The sequence below is a fragment of the Salmo trutta genome, chromosome 5 (genome assembly GCF_901001165.1).
Source record: "Salmo trutta chromosome 5, fSalTru1.1, whole genome shotgun sequence".
Taxonomy (NCBI): Eukaryota; Metazoa; Chordata; class Actinopteri; order Salmoniformes; family Salmonidae; genus Salmo; species Salmo trutta.
Genome location: NC_042961.1, coordinates 29,454,545 through 29,475,316, shown reverse-complemented (window position 1 = coordinate 29,475,316; position 20,772 = coordinate 29,454,545). Strand labels below are relative to the sequence as shown.

Below are 20,772 nucleotides of genomic sequence, written 5' to 3'. Positions count from 1 at the left end.
CCTGCAACGCCAGTGTTTTGGGTTCGGTTCCCATGGGAGACCAGGTGAGAAAAAACAAGTATGACAATGTATGCACTCACTACTGTAATAATCTCTGGATAAAAGTGTCTGCTAAATGACTAATATGTTAAAACATTTTAAATGTATCTGCGAGCTATTGGCTACAGTGCACGTGCCAAGACCAGATTGGGCACATTTGCTATATAACGCAACATTCTTTTGTGACAAAACCATTAGTACAGTTGAAAATGCGATGGAAACCCATTTAACTTGTATCAATTTGATGGTGGGAAAATGCACTTTGTTTTATGCAGATTTTAGAATATTGCAATGAAAATTTGTCGCCAATTGGATGGAAACCTAGCTTAAGGCACATTCAGAGTGGTTAAATGAGGAAGACACATTTCAGTTGTACAACTGACTAGGTATCCCCCTTACCCTTTCCCAGAAATACACACATAGACAAATGGAAGAGGGTGAAAAAAGCTAATCAACCAAATAAAAAAATATATAATTATGCTGAGTACCACAAAAGACGAGTGAGAAAAGCAGCAATCTTCCAGATAAGGTCTAGAAATAAAAATAAATGACGAAGAGAGCTGTGAAGAGGGCACAACAAAAACTAATTCCCCCTCAGGAGACTGAAAAGATTTGGCATGGGTCCTCAGATCCTCAAAAGGTTCTACAGCTGCACCATCGAGAGCATCTTGACTGGTTGCATCACTGCCTGGTATGGCAACTGCTCGGCCTCCGACTGCAAGGCACTACAGAGGGTAGTGCGTACGGCCCAGTACATCACTGAGGCCAAGCTTCCTGCCATCCAAGACCAAGCCATAAGACTCCTGAACATCTTATCAAATGGCTGCCCAGACTACTTGCATTGCTGCCCCCCCCCCTTTTTTACACTGCTGCTACTCTCTGTTGTTATCAACTCACTTTAATAACTCTACCTACATGTACATATTACCTCAACTAACCGGTGCTCCAGCACATTGACTCTGTACCGGTACCCCCTGTGTATAGTCTCGCTATTGTTATTTTACTGCTGCTCTTTAATTACTTGTTACTTTTATTTCTTACTCGTATTTTTTTTAAACTGCATTGTTGATCAGGGTCTCGTAAGTAAGCATTTCACTGTAAGGTCTACACCTGTTGTATTTGGCGCATGTGACTAATCAAATTTGATTTGAAGTGAACATTTGATTTGACAATGACAGAGTATGAAGAGTATATTTGGGTGGGGTTGTATAAGGGTTGTAATAAGTTCTACGTACATTTGGGCTGTGAGACAATGAGCTCCACCTCATCAGGGCTGTTCTGGAGGATGACTGCTGCGTCAGTGAACGTCACGCCCTCCAGACTGATCTTATTTAGAGAAATCAGACGACCACCTGCATAATCAACCAATCAAAGCACAATATCAGTCTGACCATCAACCAAATATAAAATAAAATACTAGTATGATATGTACAGTGCCTTCAGAAACTATTCACACCCCAAAGATTCTTTCCATATTTTGTTGTGTTACAGTCTGTATCTGGAGTGTGGCAAAGCAATTCACCTTTTGTCCTGAACACAAAGTGTTACTGTATGTTTGGGGCAAATCCAATACAACACATTACTGAGTACCACTCATATTTTCAAGCATAGTGGTGGCTAAATCATGTTATGGGTACGTTTGTAATTGTTAAGGATTGGGGAGTTTTTCAGGATAAAAAATAAATGGAATGGAACTAAGCACAGGCAAAATCCCAGAGAAAAATCTGGTCCAGTCTGCTTTCCACCAGACACTGTGAGTTGTTTACCAAGAAGACAGTGAATGTTACTGAGTGGCCGAATTACAGTATAGACTTAAATCTGCTTGAAAATCTATGGCAAGACCAGAAAATGGTTGTCTAGCAATGATCAACAACCAATTTGACAGCGCTTGAAGTATTTGGTTAAGAATAATGGGCAAATGTTGCACAATCCAGGTGTGGAAAGCTCTTAAGAGAATTACCCAGAAAGACTCACAGCTGTAATCGCAACCAAAGGTGATTCTAACATGTATTGACTCAGGGGGTTGAATACTTATCTAATCAAGATATATTAGTGTTTTATTTTTCATGACTTTTCAACAAATGTTCTAATTTTTCTTCCACTTTAACATTACAGAATATTTAGTGTAGATCGTTGACAAAAAATTACAATAAAATACTTTCTGAAGGCAGTGTAGGTGTGTGTGTTTGAACTATGTTCACTTGATACGTAATCTTATCTGACACCTGAAGACTTGTTTTAGCTCCCTGTTCAGTACCTGGTCTGATTCTGCCGTCTCTGTCTGCTGGTCCGTCAGGTACGATGGAGGCTATGAAGATTCCCAGGTCCAGTTTCCCTGTGCTGTTCTCCCCAACTATCACAAACCCTGAGAAAGAGAGATAGAGATACAAAATAGAGAGAGAGAGAGAGAGAGAGAGAGAGACCGAGGACCAGAGTCATTGTATTTCTATGACAAAAAACGAATCTACAAATTCACCCTTCAACACCTAATCACCCCTAAAACTCTATTACTCACCAAAGCCCAGTTTAGGGTCTTTCCTTAGGACCAGACTGATGATCTCTCTCTCTGGAGAACCCCTGGTTGGAGTGTCTACTGTAAAATAACCCACAGGTCAGGGGTTAAACATAATACCAAGTGCATTCATAAAAAAAGCTAAGATTAGAGTTAAGTTAAGAGTTAAGTTAATGCAGAGAGTTAAGCATATGCAGTGTTATAGTAAATTCCTTAGATAAGAGTATATAGCGTGGTCAGTCCTCACCTTGTATAGAGGAGGTTGTGGAGTCATGTTTCTGTAGCATGGGATTGGACATGATTCTGGGGATGGGCTCTGGAGTACTGGAACACAACAGTCATGGGTTTGCATAGTTTATCATTATACTAACAATCTGTACTGTTGGAAATAATTTTTGAGTACTGGAACACAACAACACAGTTTGTCACCATAAATATTGTCATCATTGTCGAAGGATAAAGTCAACGTAAATTAGCAGAGGGTCTCTCCCTTTGTGGATGAATAAACACATTGTAGTGGATGAGGTGAGTTACCCCCATGGAATGTAGGACCCTTTGAGCTCAAGTGAAAATCATGTTATTGATGATGAGGTTCATTGTTATGTAGTTTTGTAGTGTATGCAGTGTTATGTAGGGTTACATAGTGTTTTGTACTGTTTTGTAGTGTTACCTCCAGGCCTGCTGTTCCTTCATCTCTGACAGTGGGCATGGCTCGGGTAGATCTCTGTTCATTTCCCTCAACTCTCTCTGTTGCCTTAGACGCGCCTCCACCTTCGCCGTGATGTCATCACACGACTTACTTAATGACTCGCGGTGGCCGAGGTTGGATGGTAACTCTACGCTGTTCAGGACAACCTCAGAACATGAAAGACGCTTCATACGGGAGTCACTGGTCCGACAAATAGACTGGTACTTGTCAATGTTCTCATCTGGAAGGACAACAAATAATCATAATGAATAAGCAATTGTGTGTGTGTGTTTGTGTGTGTGCGCTCTAAGAGCCCCGTACCTTGAGCGATGCTGTGGCTGAGTTGCCTGGAACTCATCTCGCTGTGGAACTTGTGCTGCCCGGAGCAGAGACTAAGGAGGTACTGCGCAATCTTAGAACTCTCTGTTACAAAGCTGTGCTTCTTACCACTGGGACCACCACACTCTATGGTCAGCTTACGATGCTGGGGGAGGAGAGACAACTGTCAGGGGGTTGTCTTTTAAATCAAGAGCATTGGAGCTGTTAATGGCAAAACCTTCTGAAAGCACAGTCCACTCTTACAAAAAAAGGTGCTAAGTAGAACCATGTAGGGTTTTTGGGGTTTGTCCCCATGGGGGAACCCTTCTTAATGCTAGGTAGAACCCTTTGCAGAGGGTTCTACATAGAACCCTCTGTTGGTTTCTTCTTAGAACCCCTGTAATTGGTTCTTCCTAGAACCCTCTATGAAGGGTTCTACAGAGAACCCTTTTATCTTGAAAGGGTTCTTCCTAGAACCGTCTATAAAAGGTTCAACCAGGCTTTAAAATTAAACTCTTTATGACAATAGACACATTCACTGAATGTACAAAACATTAAGAACACCTTCCTAATATTGAAAATCCTAGTTTACAGGCCACACCATACCTTCTAGTCACGTTATGCTGGCTTGCAAAATTATGTGTAATTCTTATTGGCATCCAGCCAGAGTGAGGATATCCAACAATTGAACCTTTTAATCACCCGCAACCTGCATTCAGAATGACTGCCAGGGTGGGGAAGAATGATAAACTACCTAAACCATCTTAACTGGAACAACCATCTCAGTAATGAGGGCAATAAGTCAACTACTAACAGACTCAATTAGTTTAGAAAAATGTATGCTATTTATCTTTGCATCAGATCAATCAATCAACCAATGCACATGCAAAAGCACAGATATTGAAACAAACTTTAGGGCATGCTTTAGAGCATGCTGGGAAATATGATAATGATGGGTGTGGCTGAGTATTTTACTCTACACAAAGTAAAAATTACACAAATCACACTCACCTCTGGTTTTCACAACAACACTGGGGTCATTTTACACCACCGAGTGTTAATTTACCTCTTTGTTACACTGAAATGTTACACTGAAAATCAACACTAGGTAATACTGGCCAATTTGCTGTGTACACATTTCCTCATATTAGGTACAGTTTAAAACATTCTCACTCTAGAAGGCTAAAGTTTAACCTTTTACTGCAGTGGGCTAAATCAGGGTCATACAGAGTGTTCTTGGTAGTCTTAAACAAATCTACGTTGAAACAAAAGTATTCACCTTACACACATGGTTATGGTCCTAAAATGTTTTAAATAAACACCTGTACCATGTCAAATATAGAGTTGAAATGTATTATATTTTGAGTTTGCATTCCAATATTACATCACAGAAGACTGAAAAATAACACTTTTATTTTATTTTAAATAATGTTAATTAATTATGAAATTAGGAAAAAACAGTTCTTAGGACGATAAAGGTTCTAAGTAGATTCTTGGTAGAACCCAATCCCTCTGTAATGAACCCTTTTGGAACCTGTTTTTCTTAGACTGTGTGGAAAATCTGCTATCTGGTCTACAGTGGAACTAGTAAAAGTACTATAGTAGTTGTAGAACAACCCTAGTATTCCAGTAGTACTCACGTTGGCAGAGATGGTATCGGTCTCCCTCCAGAGGAATCGCCGTGTGACAGTGCGGAGGTGGTTCTTCAGCTCATAGATGATGATTCCTGTGGCACAGACTCCCAGCACCAGCTCCCCCACCACCGGCTTCTTCTCCCGGCCTACCCGATGGAACACCATCCCATACTCTGGAAGCTGCTGGGCGATCTGAAGAGGAGATAGAACAAGTATGTTGCAAGGTTGATCGTAGTAAAGGAGAATGTGCTCAACTCAAAATATTCTTGTGTAGACAAGTAAATAGAATTCTTAAAACCAAAATAGATCAAATATAAAAAGGGCCAGCACTCATTTGATTATGATTTGCAATAATAGAAGCTTGATTTTAATTGCCTTTCATTTCCAAACCTTATATTATTGCAAATAATAATCAAGTGTGAGAGCGGGCCATTTTTTCATGTTGCAGGGCTGAACAAGGTTTGAAAGAGGTTAAACAAGGTTAAAATGAAGATTTTCGACACCTATAAGTCAAATAAAAGTTCTATAAAAAAGTGGTTATTTCAATTCAGTAAATTTACTGAGTGTGTGTGTGCAAATGCATGCATACAGTATTGTATACTGTATTTATGTGTGTTGTCTCTCCTCTTGCCTACTTTTAGGTACTCGGTTTCTGCCTCCTCTGGCAGCATCTCGGCATTGTTGGCATGTAACCGTGGCAACTCCTCCTTTAGATTGGGCAGAGCCATCTTCTCCAGCATCCTCTTAGACACAAACTGCTCCAGCTGGTAGTAGTTCCTGCCATACAACTGAACAGAGATAACAGGCCTGTCAATGACATATACTGCCACTAGTGTAGTAGTTCTTACCATAGATATAACAGGATTGTGTTCCATAGGTACCAAACGGAAGAAAAGTAACTGAAACATGAAGGGACTACCTTGACTTGTCCAATAAGAAATGCTCATTTTTGTCATGCGGAGACCAAGGTCTCTTTTACAGATGAGCCCTGTATTAACATCAATATACCCTATACACATCACTATTCACATCAATACACAAAAAGTAAAACACAATCATAAAAACAAACACATTCTCCAGTAAAAAGGTCCTCAACCAGCCTACTGAATTGCTCTAGACCAATTAATTCAATGTAAATGTATCCTAGTAGGTCACCTTTCGTAATATCAAGGAAATCTGACATAACACCATCAGAAAAAAACAGTGTCCTGTGTGTCAAGTAATTGTCAAATCAATTACATGATACCTGAAGACATATCCCAATTGCAGTCAATCTTTGAATAAATAAAGAGTGGTCTACAGTATCGAAAGCCTTCAATAAGTCAATAGAGGAGAGCGTAGTGCGTAGTGCCTATCAATACCCTTTACCACATAATTTAACACCAAGGTTGCAGGTCTGTCAATGAGATGTACTACTTACTCATAAACCTACTGCTCTGGCTGGAAGACTGATTAAGAGCCATACAATCTCTCAGGGTTTTATGGAGAACGTAATCCATTATGTACATCATAAAATAAAATATTTTAAAATAAAAGTTTCTTAACTGAGACAGTGCTTCACTCAGTTTACCTCAGACATGTAGTCCCCAAACTCAGCTTGTAGAGCGAGAGCCGCCAGGAACATGCCTGTCTCCTCGTTACAGTACAACCTGTCCTCTAGGATGTCCTTCCGCAGCTGCAAGTAGTACTGGTGAAGCGTCACCTTGTGTCTGGAACACCACAACAATGTACAGTTCTTTAAAGAAAAAACTGATAACTGCATTTCACTAACAGTTCATGACACCAAATCTCCAGATTCTTTAAATAAAAAAAGTATTGCAGACTCACAATATGAAGGAGATATCATCAACAAAAAACTTGATCCTTAGAAAAACAAGAAAAGAGGTCGACACTACTTTCTTCCAACTGTCAGGAGCAACTTTAGAGATTTTCGTCTCATGGTCCAAGAAGAAATATTCATCATCTAAAAGAAAGGAAATATATATGACATTATAAAATCAACTTTACAGATGTAGCATCTTCATTTGCTTGCTACAGCAGGAAAATAATACTGCCGCAACAGGAAATGTGAATTATTATGTGGATTATAATGAATTTTAGTTATGGAAAATCAAGTCTGACATTTTAAAGTAGAAATTACAAACTTTAGATGCCTTTTTAAACCTTAAATACACTACAAGTTTGCATTTCCTGCAAAATTCTCAGCAACAAAATAGTGATCAAATTAAGATCCTAAATCTGTATGTTTATGAGACACAAAGTTGTTGTCAGTTTCTTACCATCGATGTAGGCCAGTCCGAAGTAGAAGTGCTCCACCAGGTTAGCGTGAGCCACCACCATGTCAAACACGTCCCTCCCTCTGGACTTTATGTCACATCTGACCAATACAGACTGACCACTGGGCAACACCACAATGACCTCTCTCTGGGACGAACAAGACCTGCCCTTCTTAGACTGGTGGGAAGAGAGGGATGAGGTGCAGGAGTGAGAGAAAGAGAGAGAGAGAGCGTGAGAGAGAGAGAGAGAGACAGAAACAGACACACACACAGAAAGGAGGGTAAAAAAAGATAATCAATCAATCTGTAGTCAACAAAAATATGCACTCAAGAATAAAAATCATGAATATTGTGGTAAATGTTCTTACCACTATGGATCCGGGTAGCTCCAGAACTACCTGGGGTTCGTCAGCCATTCGGATAAACTCGGGACCAAGAGCCTGACAAGACACAACACGATGTAAACACAGCAATGCGGATACACAATCACACCATGATAACATTGCTACACACAGAAACAATACTAACACAATACACAGACACACACACACTCACTCATACACGTCCGTACACTCTCCAGTCTGTGTGTAGGATGCACCAACCCTGGTTGTGACAGTCACTATGCTCCAGCAGCACTGCAGTCTGAAGTCAAGACTGATAAACCAGAACTGAATCGGAGGTGACAGCTACCTCAATCTCACTGGGGCCGTGACGTCACAGGCTACATTGACTGAACCTAGTTTATTGTATCTTCGTTTCATCCCCACACACACTTTCCTGTATGTACACATCCTAGTTTTCGAAGAAAAACTATTTTTCCTGTAAAAAACCTTGAATGTACTTTGAGTAACATACAAATCAATCAAATTATGTAAGTAACTGGGATTCTAGCTTAAACTGTGTAGGACAAACTATGAGAATAATAAGAAGTACACAGTATATAGAATCTATGATTTAGAGTCATGAATGCTCTTGTGTATTATCACCCCCACAGCCCAGCAGATAACTCCATGGGTCTCAGCCAACATAACAGGGTGTCATAGATAGATCATAGACGGACGGACGCAGGGACTGATGTAGGTACGGATGGACAGACAGACTTACCTTGGCTTTCCTCTGAGTGAGGCTGGCTGAGGAGTCGCTGAAAGTGATGGAGGGGCTGGGGAGTTGGGGTGCGCCCTTTGAGGGGACGCCAATGTAGGGGCTCTGGCACAGCCAGCTACTACTACTTTCTCTGTGTCTGAGACCCTGTGGCAGTCTTGAAGGACAGGGGAGAAAGAGTCAGGGAGAGATTCAAAGAAAGAGAGATAGTCAGAGAGGGAAGGAGAGAGAGAGAGAGAGCGAGAGAGAGAAATAAACAAGGACAACATGCAGAAGGGGACAGGGAAGATGAGTGACACACTCAGACAGTGTCATTGTTGCTCAGAGTCAAAGTCAACAAGCAGTGAGAGAGATATATAGAAAGTTCAGAAAGAGCGTGTGAAGGAAATTTTACTTTGTGAAGAAACAGTCTTGAAATGTTAATCTTGTCTTTGGTGTCATAAACAATCCTTGGTTTCTGCCTGTGTCTGGTAAAGATATGAGGGGTGGTGGGGGGGCATCATGACCTCCTCCTTAGGACTATCTGGCAGAACACCCAGAATATGTTTGTTAAGTTATGATAGGAGACGGTGCCAGACACATGCCAGAACCAACCTTATGAACTATGCCTATTTAACGTGTCTGTAACCAGTATATAAGGGGACTAACGGGATTGCCCCATTAGAGCTCCTGATCGACATGTGTACTTGGTGCGTTGAGTTGGTTGGAACTTCTCCAGCGCACTGATAATAAACAATGATTCATTTAAGATTGACTTCGTGTCCCTGTGTAAGAAACTCCACTTGGTGCTGCGAGCAGGGGCTCCCTTCTTACCCCATTTGCATCTTTAATAATTCTCTTGTCGTTACTTGCTTTGATTCTGCCTGTGGAGATTTCCAGTGGGGATCTGCGAGGAAAACCGGTGGCGGATTTTATGAAGCGTGACGGAAAGTCAAGATTAATATTTCAAGACTGTTTCCTCACAAAGTAACATTTCCTTCACAGGCTTTAATCTTGTGCCTTATTCCAAAACAATCAGAACACTTTTCCAATACTTTTACAGCATTAGTTGCTCATTATCAAGTACGTTGTAGACAACATAAAATTATTTATTTTTGTCCATTTTCGTGTATTACTCTTAGCAAAAAGGGTTCTTCAAACATTTCTCCAATGGAGTCAGCAGAAGAACCCTTTTAGGTTCTAGATAGCACTTTTTTTCCAAAGACTGTAGGATGCAGTAATGGATGAGGGCGTGCATATTTCCCAGAGTCTATCTGGTTGTTTAAAGTCTGAGGATACACACAGGTCAGTCCCACAGGTAGGTGTGTTTGTGTGTGTGTGTGCTCATCTGCTTTGTTAGCCATGTACGCAACATTTCCAGGTATATATACCGGTCTATGTTTGGTGGGTATGCAGGGGTGGGCGAACTCCTGGGTTTCTGTCTCCAGGGTTTGTGAAGTAAACTTTCTGTAACACAAACACCAAACGACACTGATAGAACAGATACTTTAGGAATAAATAGGCCTAGTACAAACATTTGTTCAGTTCAAAGATATTTAAATATTTTAAACATGCCACACATTATACTGTTATACCTATTGCAAGCAACGGTTTACAAATATTACACTAAGAAAAGGAACCTTTCCCTCTGGATGTATGTCAGCAGCTTCCACATTCCACAGCAATATTTATCTCATTAACCGTAAAGAGCAAATTAATCATTAGGAGTGCTTAAGATCATCTAGAACATTCTTCAACAAATGAAACAGGGAAATCTCCTTTTTTTGTACAGTATTAACAAATATCATGTTTGAAAAACACTGAGAGCTGTCTAGCTACTCCTCTGCAAACCCAGAATTAAGTCACACAAATAACATCAGTTTGTTTTCCATGAGTCACTAAACGAGAAAAACCAAAACTGTAGCACTTTAGTTTACAAAGCTGAAATAACGGTAACATCCAGAAAGTAATAGTAAACAGTAAATAACGCTGAAATGACCAGGTAAGAACGCAGTAATAACCTGTTAGAGATAAACTACATCACCAAAAGTACTCCTGCTCATCGAACATCTCATTCTAAAATTATGGCCATTAATATGGAGTTGGTTCCCACTTTGCTGCTAGAACAGCCTCCACTCTTCTGGGAAGGCTTTACACTAGACGTTGGAACACACTAGATGTTGGAGTGCTCAGGACCTCAAACTGGGGCGAAGGTTCACCTTCCAACAGGACAACAACCCTAAGCACACAGCCAAGACAACAGAGGAGTGGCTTCGGGACAAGTCTCTGAATGTCCTTGAGTTGCCCAGCCAGAGCCCGGACTTGAACCCGATCAACATCTCTGGAGACCTGAAAATAGCTATGCAGCAATGCTCCCCATCCAACCTGACAAAGCTTGAGAGGATCTGCAGAGAAGAATGGGAGAAACTCCCCAAATACAGGTGTGCCAAGCTTGTAGCGTCATACCCAAGAAGTCTCAAGGCTGTAATCGCTTCCAAAGGTGCTTCCACAAAGTACTGAGTAAAGGGTCTGAATACTAATGTCAATAAGGTAATCTTTTCTTTTTGTGCAAACATTTCTATAAACCTGTTTTCACTTTGTCATTATGGGGTATTGTGTGTAGGTTGATGAGGATTCTTTTTTTAAATCTATTTTAGAAATAAGGCTGTAACGTAACAAAATGTGGAAAAAGTCAAGGGGTCTGAATACTTTCCGAATGGACTATATGCGTGAAATTTGTTTGGATTTAGAATGGACCACTATCATGCACCAGTCACAAAACAGGGACAGGGGAAAAAAATATACATGTCATCTATGCACTTAAATAGCGAATGAAGGACGCCTTTCCCATGGTTTATTTTCATGCCAGCCAGGTAGGCTTTACTCTTGTTGTAAAGAGAAGCAATGTGCATAATATTAGGAAAGTTGAGAAATAAATACAGTAGGCTTAGCCTATAGAGAGCTGAGGGATCCTTCCCTTTTTTAATATAGGCCATCAAAACTATGTTTTCTCACGCAATTGTATAGCCAATAGAAATGTTGCGCAGCATGAGTTCTGAGGCTCTCATGAAGTGTTTGTTTAGATTTTTGATACATTTGCATTGTTGTCGGGGTGATTAGAGGGACAATAGAGTGCTGAGTACCAGGCAGTTAGCAAGTTTGGTAGGCTACTAATGACCATCAGCAGCATCCGAGCACGGAGAAGCCTAATTACTGTGACGGTCACGTGGAATTTGACTGCTGTCATGACTTGTGACCGCCGGTGTGACTGTAATACGGTCACCGTAACAGCCCTAGATGAGAATCCACATACAGAATTAGTACATCGTTTCTCAAACATTTCTGTTAAATAAACAATCTTTCTACGAAAGTTCCAAGTACATTCTTCCAATTTTTTGTTGGCCAAACAAACCATACATAGACAAAAGACAACGCATGCTCAGACCCACATGTTTCCACCCATTCAATTTCTAATTTACATTTTAATCATTTCGCAGACGCTCTTATCCACATTTCATTTCACGCATTTTTTATTTTTATTTTTTGTACTGGCCCCCCGTGGGAATCTAACCCACAACCCTGGCGTTGCACACACCATGCTGGCGTTGCAAACACCATGCTCTACCAACTGAGCCACAGGGAAGACTATGCCAGTGATTTACAACTGGTCGACAAGTTATTCCTAGTTGATCAACAAACATTTCTGTAAAAAAATCCAATGATAAAGCTTTGCATTTCTATTTTTTATTTACTTTTTGCTGTTGGCGGTAGGTGCATTTGGTTCAGAAGCCCTAGCGCCGGGAAGGCAAAGTGTTCCCATTTGAACCATTTCATGTGTCTGAAGGTAGAGCTCCGCCTACTCGGCAGGCCCAAAGAGCAAATCAAGTGCACTTATAGGCCTACTGTTGCCCAATCAGATAGCTGAGATCACCGTGTCTGCACAGTTTCCTCGCACCATAGACTAAAAATAAGCCTCAAACGCACAGCAAAGTTCTTAATGTGAGATTAAAACTTTTAAAACCATGACTAAAGAGACTCAGCGAATACAGGAAAGAGCTGCTGTTTTTATGAGTAAGTTCATGGGTAAGTAGTTATTCAGCACTGTCAGCACTTTGTTCAACACTTTTATAAGATATAAAATGCGCGTTCTCCCTACTTCCACTCACACTACAACCAGAACTGCAGCTGCTACGAGTGAGTATAGCAAAATGTTTCGTTAAACTTTCGGTATTATTAGCGGCTTGCGTCTTTTTTAATATCGAGGAATATTTCACTTTCTTTGGTCATAGGAGTAACATGAATTGGTGCATGAGGTAGAAATAGTGCAGCTTAAGTTTCGACATCAGCTGGAAGACTGTGTCCCCTTTTCTCAGAGGAGGGAGGGAGAGAGGAGGGTCTGTGAGTTGGGTGAGAGGCAATCTCACCGCTGCTCCCTCCCTCCCCTTAGACTGACCATCAGATGCAGGCCATCAGTCCAGTAAATGTGCCTCACGAGTAATACAACAAACTATATATAACCAGTGTGATCATATACCTAAAATGTTGAAATATAATTTCAGAATGTTCTGGGAAGAACAACATTGGCAGGGTAATTTAAGCACAGCCATTATGCAGTGATAATTTATTGTGCCTATAGCCTACTGCACAAACCTCATTGCTACAGAACTGGATTTAATTGGTTAATGTTGAAAACAACTTATGTTTTTTAAGTCATGTATAAAAAAAATCTGAGCGATAGATCCTAGCTTGCATTTTGACTCAGAAAGTGATCTTGACTCAGGAACGGTTGGTGACCACTTCTCTATGCCATATGACATCCAATTGCACTATTCTTTTTCTCTCTATAGCCCATATTTTTAAAAATATTTAAATAATAATGCATTTGATTCATCCACTGTCTTAATGATGTTGGGTCAATTGATTTCTAGTTTTTAAGCAAATGTTTTTTCAAAATGATTGATGAGAAAAGTACAGACCAACCCATTGGGTATCTCACCGCACCCTCATTTGACAAGTCTTGAAATATGGAAGTAGATGGATTAAAAGTACATTTATATTGTAAAACTTCTGACAGCAAACTTTCTAATTACGCCCATAACTTTTGAACTTTATAGCAATCCCAGAAAGCATGAATCATTGAGTCCTGTTAGCTTTACACTTAAGACATTACTCTGCCTTTTGCTATAGAATTTGTGAATTTTGTCTCCTGTATAATATTCATTAGTTATGTTCCAATAATCCTTCCATCTTGTGCCAATATCAGTTCTTTTTAGGTCTTGGTTAGAATAGTTAATATATTGTTTAAGAGATTGTCAGTTGGATAGGCTTTCTGCATGGTTTTGTATATCTTACCTTCATATGGGTATCCTTTTCTGACTCAAATACAATTCCCTCAACATTGCTCTGATGTCCAAAAGATATCATGGATTTTTTAACCCAGTATATTGTTGGAGATAAAAATGTAGTCCATTTTAAAGAGCTTTTCTTACTTTGAGAAAAAAGGAACAGTCTTTTGTAGTTGGAAATAGTCAATCTCTAGGTGTCCTGTAAAATATTTGTAGAGATTACATTTTTCAGACTTTTTTGGAGGCTTCTTGAATTTGCCTTTTTTATTGCTGTCTGTCTAACTTGCTGAATGTGTAATTTAGGTCACCTGCTAAAATATTAGTTCCAGTCTGTGTTTGATCTTATATAGCTTGAATTCTATCTAAAAACTCTAGAGGATGGGGGGATATACAATGAAATCAATGTGTATTTTTCACCATGTAAAGATACAATAAAAAATTTGAAAACGTCCTTCTTGGTCCGTGTGCTGGGATATAAGGGAAAAGGGTGTATTGTTTATCAGACTGCCTACACCTCTACAGTTACAAAAGTACTGTAGGTGGCAGCATAGGCCTCTCCAACCAAGCTCCTATTTAAATATTACATTTCTACTTTTATGAAGTAACTCTTGCAGGAAAACCACATCTGCTGACAATCTCTTTAAATGTTCAATAACCTTATTCCATGTAATGAACTGGATATTGTTGGCCTTTATTATATAGAATCAAAGTTAACCTTGTCTGTTCCGTCTGTCATTGAAGAACCAGATAAAACAGTTAAGCAGACGTCATATGAGGGCGGTGGACATCCGATGTATATGGAAGAGTCATAGTATAAATACATAGTTGTTGTACACATTACATACAATTGAAGTTGGACGTTTACATACACCTTAGCCAAATACATTTAAACTCAGTTTTCACAATTCCTGACATTTAATCCTAGTAAAAATACCCTGTCTTAGGTCAGTTAGGATCACCACTTTATTTTCAGAATGTGAAATGTCAGAATAATAGTAGAGAGAATGATTTATTTCAACTTTAATTTCTTTCATCACACTCCCAGTGGGTCAGAAGTTTACATACACTCAATTAGTATTTGGTAGCATTGCCTTTAAATTGTTTAACTTGGGTCAAACGTTTCAGGTAGCCTTCCACAAGCTTCCCACAATAAGTTGGGTGAATTTTGGCCCATTCCTCCTGACAGAGCTGGTGTAACTGAGTCAGGTTTGTAGGCATCCTTGCTCGCACACACCTTTTTCAGTTCTGCCCACAAATTTTCTATAGGATTGAGGTCAGAGCTTTGTCAAGGCCACTCCAAAACCTTGACTTTGTTGTCCTTAAGCCATTTTGCCACAACTTTGGAAGTATGCTTCGGGTCATTGTCCATTTGGAAGACACATTTGCGACCAAGCTTTAACTTCCTGACTGATGTCTTGAGATGTTGCTTGAATATATCCACGTCATTTTCCTTCTCATGATGCCATCTATTTTGTTTAGTGCACCAGTCCCTCCTGCAGCAAAGCACCCCCCGAACATGATGCTGCCATCCCCATGCTTCACGGTTGGGATGGTGTTCTTTGGCTTGCAAGCCTCTCCCTTTTTCCTACAAACATAACGATGGTCATTAAGGCCAAACAGTTCTATTTTTGTTTCATCAGACCTGAGGACATTTCTCCAAAAAGTACAATCTTTGTCCCCATGTGCAGTTGCAAACCGTAGTCTGGCTTTTTATGGCGGTTTTGGAGCAGTGGCTTCTTCCTTGCTGAATGGCCTTTCAGGTTATGTCAATATAGGACTCTATAGGACTCCTTGGGAAATTGCTCCCAAGGATGAACCAGACTTGTGGAGGTCTACAATTTTTCTCTGAAGTCTTGGCTGATTTATTTTGAATTCCCCATGATGTCAGGCAAAGAGGCACTGAGTTTGAAGGTAGGCCTTGAAATACATCCACAGGAAAACCTTCAAATGACTCGAATGATGTCAATTAGCCTATCAGAAGCTTCTAAAGCCATGACATCATTTTCTGGAATTTTCCAAGCTGTTTAAAGGCACAGTCAACCTCGGCAAGACGGAGCTGCTCTTCCTCCCGGGGAAGGACTGCCCGTTCCATGATCTCGCCATCACGGTTGACAACTCCCTTGTGTCCTCCTCCCAGAGTGCTAAGAACCTTGGCGTGATCCTGGACAACACCCTGTCGTTCTCCACTAACATCAAGGCGGTGACCCGATCCTGTAGGTTCATGCTCTATAACATTCGCAGAGTACGACCCTGCCTCACACAGGAAGCGACGCAGGTCCTAATCCAGGCACTTGTCATCTCCCGTCTGGATTACTGCAACTCGCTGTTGGCTGGGCTCCCTGCCTGTGCCATTAAACCCCTACAACTCATCCAGAATGCCGCAGCCCGTCTGGTGTTCAACCTTCCCAAGTTCTCTCACGTCACCCCGCTCCTCCGCTCTCTCCACTGGCTTCCAGTTGAAGCTCGCATCCGCTACAAGACCATGGTGCTTGCCTACGGAGCTGTGAGGGGAACGGCACCTCCATACCTTCAGGCTCTGATCAGGCCCTACACCCAAACAAGGGCACTGCGTTCATCCACCTCTGGCCTGCTGGCCCCCCTACCTCTGAGGAAGCACGGTTCCCGCTCAGCCCAGTCAAAACTGTTCGCTGCTCTGGCACCCCAATGGTGGAACAAGCTCCCTCACGACGCCAGGACAGCGGAGTCAATCACCACCTTCCGGAGACACCTGAAACCCCACCTCTTTAAGGAATACCTGGGATAGGATAAAGTAATCCTTCTAACCCCCCCCCCTTAAAAGATTTAGATGCACTATTGTAAAGTGGTTGTTCCACTGGATATCATAAGGTGAATGCACCAATTTGTAAGTCGCTCTGGATAAGAGCGTCTGCTAAATGACTTAAATGTAAATGTAACTTAGTTTATGTAAACTTCTGACTCATTGGAATTGTGATATAGTGAATTATAAGTGAAATAATCTCTCTTTAAACAATTGTTGGAAAAATGACTTGTGTCATGCACAAAGTAGATGTCCTAACCGACTTGACAAAACTACAGTTTGTTAACAGTACATTTGTGGAGTGGTTGAAAAACGAGTTAATGACTCCAACCTAAGTGTATGTAAACTTCCGACTACAAGTGTACAATCAAATAAATATATGTTATTTCAAAACATTAACAGTAAACATTATGCTTTATAGCTATAATATAGCTAACGTTAGCTATCTAATGAATAGCTGATCTCTACTGGAAGTTTTCACATTTAGATCGTCTGGGTTTGTTGCTGTTAGCTAGCACATGGACAAGCCGTAGTCGGACATGACATGATTTACCAACATACTTGGATCCATTTACTTTTGCACTACACAAATGTGACCCGATTCAGGAAACTGTATGTCGCAAGTCACGACTTCACAGGAGATCCTTTTTTTTTAATCAAAATGTGTTTTTTGGCAGAAATGCCTTCTCAAACATCTGAACTTTTATGTGCCTTAATATCAAACTTGTATGTCATCTGTAAATACGAATACAATTGTTAAATTACGAGCCTAGTTGGTTTAGCCACAGAAAAAGTCAGCAACCTCCCGCTAGCCATGATTGGCTGAGATAAGGAGTGGGCTGGACATGCCGAGAGATGAGTTTGGATTGGTCGGTGTTGCTCCCGTACTCCCGTATGAGCTGCTCCCGTACTGCAGTATCTTTGGTTTAATTCAAATAGTACCAGTCGAAAGTTTGGACACACCTACTCATTCAAGAGTTTCTTTATTTTTACTATTTTCTACATTGTAGAATAATAGTGAAGACATCAAATCTATGAAATAACAGATGGAATCATGTAGTAAGCAACAAAGTGTTAAACAAATCAAAATATATTTTATATTTGAGATTCTTCAAAGTAGCCACCCTTTGCCTTGATGACAGCTTTGCACACTCTTGGCATTCTCTCAACCAGCTTCATGAGGTAGTCACCTGGAATGCATTTCAATTAACAGGTGTGCCTTGTTAAAAGTTCATGTGTGGAATTTACTTTTGAGCCAATCAGTGTTGTGTTGTGACAAGGTAGGGGTGGTATACAGAACATATCCCTATTTGGTAAAAGACCAAGTCCATATTATTGCAAGAACAGCTCAAATAATCAAAGATAAACGACAGTCCATCATTACTTTAAAACATGAAGGTCAGTCAATACGGTAAATTTCAAGAACCTTGAAAGTTTCTTCAGCTGCAGTCGCAAAAAACATCAAGTGCTTTGATGAAACTGACTCTCATGAGGACCGGCACAGGAAAGGAAGACCCAGAGTTACCTCTGCTGCAGTGGATTAGTTCACTAGAGTTACCAGCCTCAGAAATTGTAGCCCAAATAAATGCTTCAGAGTTCAAGTAACAGACACATCTCAACATCAACTGTTCAGAGGAGACTGTTTGAATCAGGTCTTCATGGTCAAATTGCTGCAAAGAAACCACTACTAAAGGACACCAAGAAGAAGAAGAGACTTGCTTGGGACAAGAAACACAGGCAATGGACATTATACTGGTGGAAATCTGTCCTTGGTCTGATAAATCCAAATTTGAGATTATTAGTTCCAATCGCCATGTCTTAGTTTTGATGTCTTCACTATTATTGTACAATGTAAAAAATTGTAAAAATAAAGAAAAACCTTTGAATGAGTAGGTATGTCCAAACCTTTGACTGGTACTGTATAGAATGTGTGAACATGTAGGCTGAGCAAACATTTAACAAATAACACACAAAAAACATAAAGCAAGTACTAGTTTGTACTTTGAAACACTTTTCCTTTTTAGGGCTTTTAAGCACCAACTCCTCTCCTAATGTACCAACATTTTGTGGATTATGTGATTGTAAATACATGAGAGAAAGACTGCCACTTAAATAGTGCAGTCAGTTTATAATACCGTGTGAATTAAATTAAAGTATAGTGGCTGGTGGGGCTCTACTTAGGGAGAGTGGGTCCACCAAAAAAACAAAGTGAAATGAGTGGAGGCACCACACATACTTCACGGAAGTGTCTGATGCCCTTCCAGCCCCCAGCCCCCCGATCCCTTGGATAAAGCCCATCTCCACTCTCACCAATAACCACCATTGGATCTTAGCTATAATGACACAAGGAATAATAATGACTTGACAACCTATCCTAATTTGGCCAGAACTTATTAATTTTACAGCAGGTTTGCAAAATAAATAAAATTACATTGTAGTATAGATAAATCCTTCCATCTTTCCCAAGTCAAGCTTGTCCTTCTCCACCTGCCCCTCCGTTTTCCTCCCCCCTTTACACACCCCTATCCAAGCCAAGCCTGTCCCAACCTCCCCTCTCTTCCCACCCTCCCCTCTTCTCAGAAACATTTACACGCATTCATACGTCGACTTACTCGTCCATTCTCATTACTTCACATACAACATTTACCTTATGCATCCACACACCCATTCTCTCCTGCCTTTCTATACATATTCACCCTCCCTCACACATCCATTCATATACACGAGCACGCACGCACATGGGCGCACACACACCTATCCATAGAACAGTTATTGACATGCACTGAGCATACCAAACATTAGGAACACCTATTGACATGCCCTCAGAACAGCCAGACTCTATAAGGTGTCGAAGGCGTTCCACAGGGATGCTGGCCCATGTTGACTCCAATGCTTCCTACAGTTGTTTCAAGTTGGCTGGATGTCCTTTGGGTGGTGGACCATTCTTGATACACACGGGAAACTGTTGAGTGTGAAAATTCCAGCGGCGTTGCAGTTCTTCTTGACAAACCGGTGCACCTGGCACCTACTACCATATCCCGTTCAAAGGCACTTAAATATTTTATCTTGCCCATTCACCCTCTGAATGGCACACATACACAATCTATGTCTCAATTGCCTCAAGACTTATTTAACCTGCCTCAAAACTTATTTAACCTGTCTCCTCCCCCTCATCTACACTGATTGAAGTGGATTTAACAGGTGACATCAATAAGGGATCATAGCTTTCACCTGAATTCACCTGATCAGTCTATGTTATGCTACATTTCCCCCTTTGAATTTTCTTATCAGTGTCCATGTAGCCTGTTGGCATCGGCTACTTCTATCATTACTTCATAGAGATGAACAGTTACTTGGGGAAAGTAGATTATAGATTGTGTTTGGGGAGGGGACAATAATACTGTCACAATGTACGATAAGCAGGTCTTAAGTATTACTGTATGTAGCCTGCGTGCATCGCTTCTTCCCACTCCATCTTCTCAGTGCAGGGGGCTCCACTCTGTCCGTGGAGGTCTCCATTACGCTTAATGTTTGTAGGCTTTCGAGTGGAAAAGTTTCTTGCAGCTAGATTAAGGCTTTATCGGTGCTTGTGAATTCCATCCTTTGCTTTCCCTTCCATACCTACAACACAGCCGGGAAACTGAGTTGAGAATTGATCCCATTTTCCTCCAGTGACTGTCTCCTATTTCCTCGTCTTCTCGTAAGGACAATATACATCTCATTCTGTTTTATTGCTGGTCCAATTCCTCTTCTAAAGTTTGCAACTTTGTTTCCAAAAGGATATTTCTTTTTTATTGTAAATTCATGCGCACGTTTTTGCTTGTCTGATTTGACAGCCTCTACTGTTTTATCGAGCAAATCTACTTTTTTTGACAACATATTACAAAGTAGCTTGTTGGTTTGCGTCTCCAAGTTGCCCTTTGTCTTTTCCTTTTCTTTTGAAGGAGGCCATGGTCTGTTGGATTCGTGCGGCTGAGGTGTTTTACCAACTGTTTGCTTCACTGCTGCACAAACCTAATCGCTCACACTCTCCCAGTTGCTTCGGGATATATTGATTGATCACGTTTAGAGGCTTGATTTAGACTTTGTTGTCTAGTTTCT

General features: G+C 40.7%; 1 protein-coding gene across 5 annotated transcripts in view; it reads right to left on the bottom strand.

The window, feature by feature from the left end:
* Window positions 1-20,772, bottom strand: part of ptpn20 (protein tyrosine phosphatase non-receptor type 20) — a 96,075-nt gene that overhangs the window by 49,895 nt on the left and 25,408 nt on the right. For 3 of the 5 annotated variants that reach the window (XM_029753292.1, XM_029753287.1, XM_029753290.1), the window contains 14 exons: window positions 9,939-10,038; window positions 8,572-8,725; window positions 7,836-7,907; window positions 7,471-7,645; window positions 7,019-7,154; window positions 6,762-6,900; window positions 5,827-5,979; window positions 5,198-5,383; window positions 3,561-3,723; window positions 3,222-3,480; window positions 2,799-2,875; window positions 2,555-2,632; window positions 2,297-2,404; window positions 1,275-1,391 (listed from right to left, as the gene is read on the bottom strand). In XM_029753292.1, the coding sequence (XP_029609152.1) occupies window positions 1,275-1,391; window positions 2,297-2,404; window positions 2,555-2,632; window positions 2,799-2,875; window positions 3,222-3,480; window positions 3,561-3,723; window positions 5,198-5,383; window positions 5,827-5,979; window positions 6,762-6,900; window positions 7,019-7,154; window positions 7,471-7,645; window positions 7,836-7,907; window positions 8,572-8,725; window positions 9,939-10,038 (1,917 nt within the window). The remainder of the gene's footprint in view (window positions 1-1,274; window positions 1,392-2,296; window positions 2,405-2,554; window positions 2,633-2,798; window positions 2,876-3,221; window positions 3,481-3,560; window positions 3,724-5,197; window positions 5,384-5,826; window positions 5,980-6,761; window positions 6,901-7,018; window positions 7,155-7,470; window positions 7,646-7,835; window positions 7,908-8,571; window positions 8,726-9,938; window positions 10,039-20,772) is intronic. The other 2 variants (XM_029753288.1, XM_029753289.1) reach the window with 2 other exon arrangements.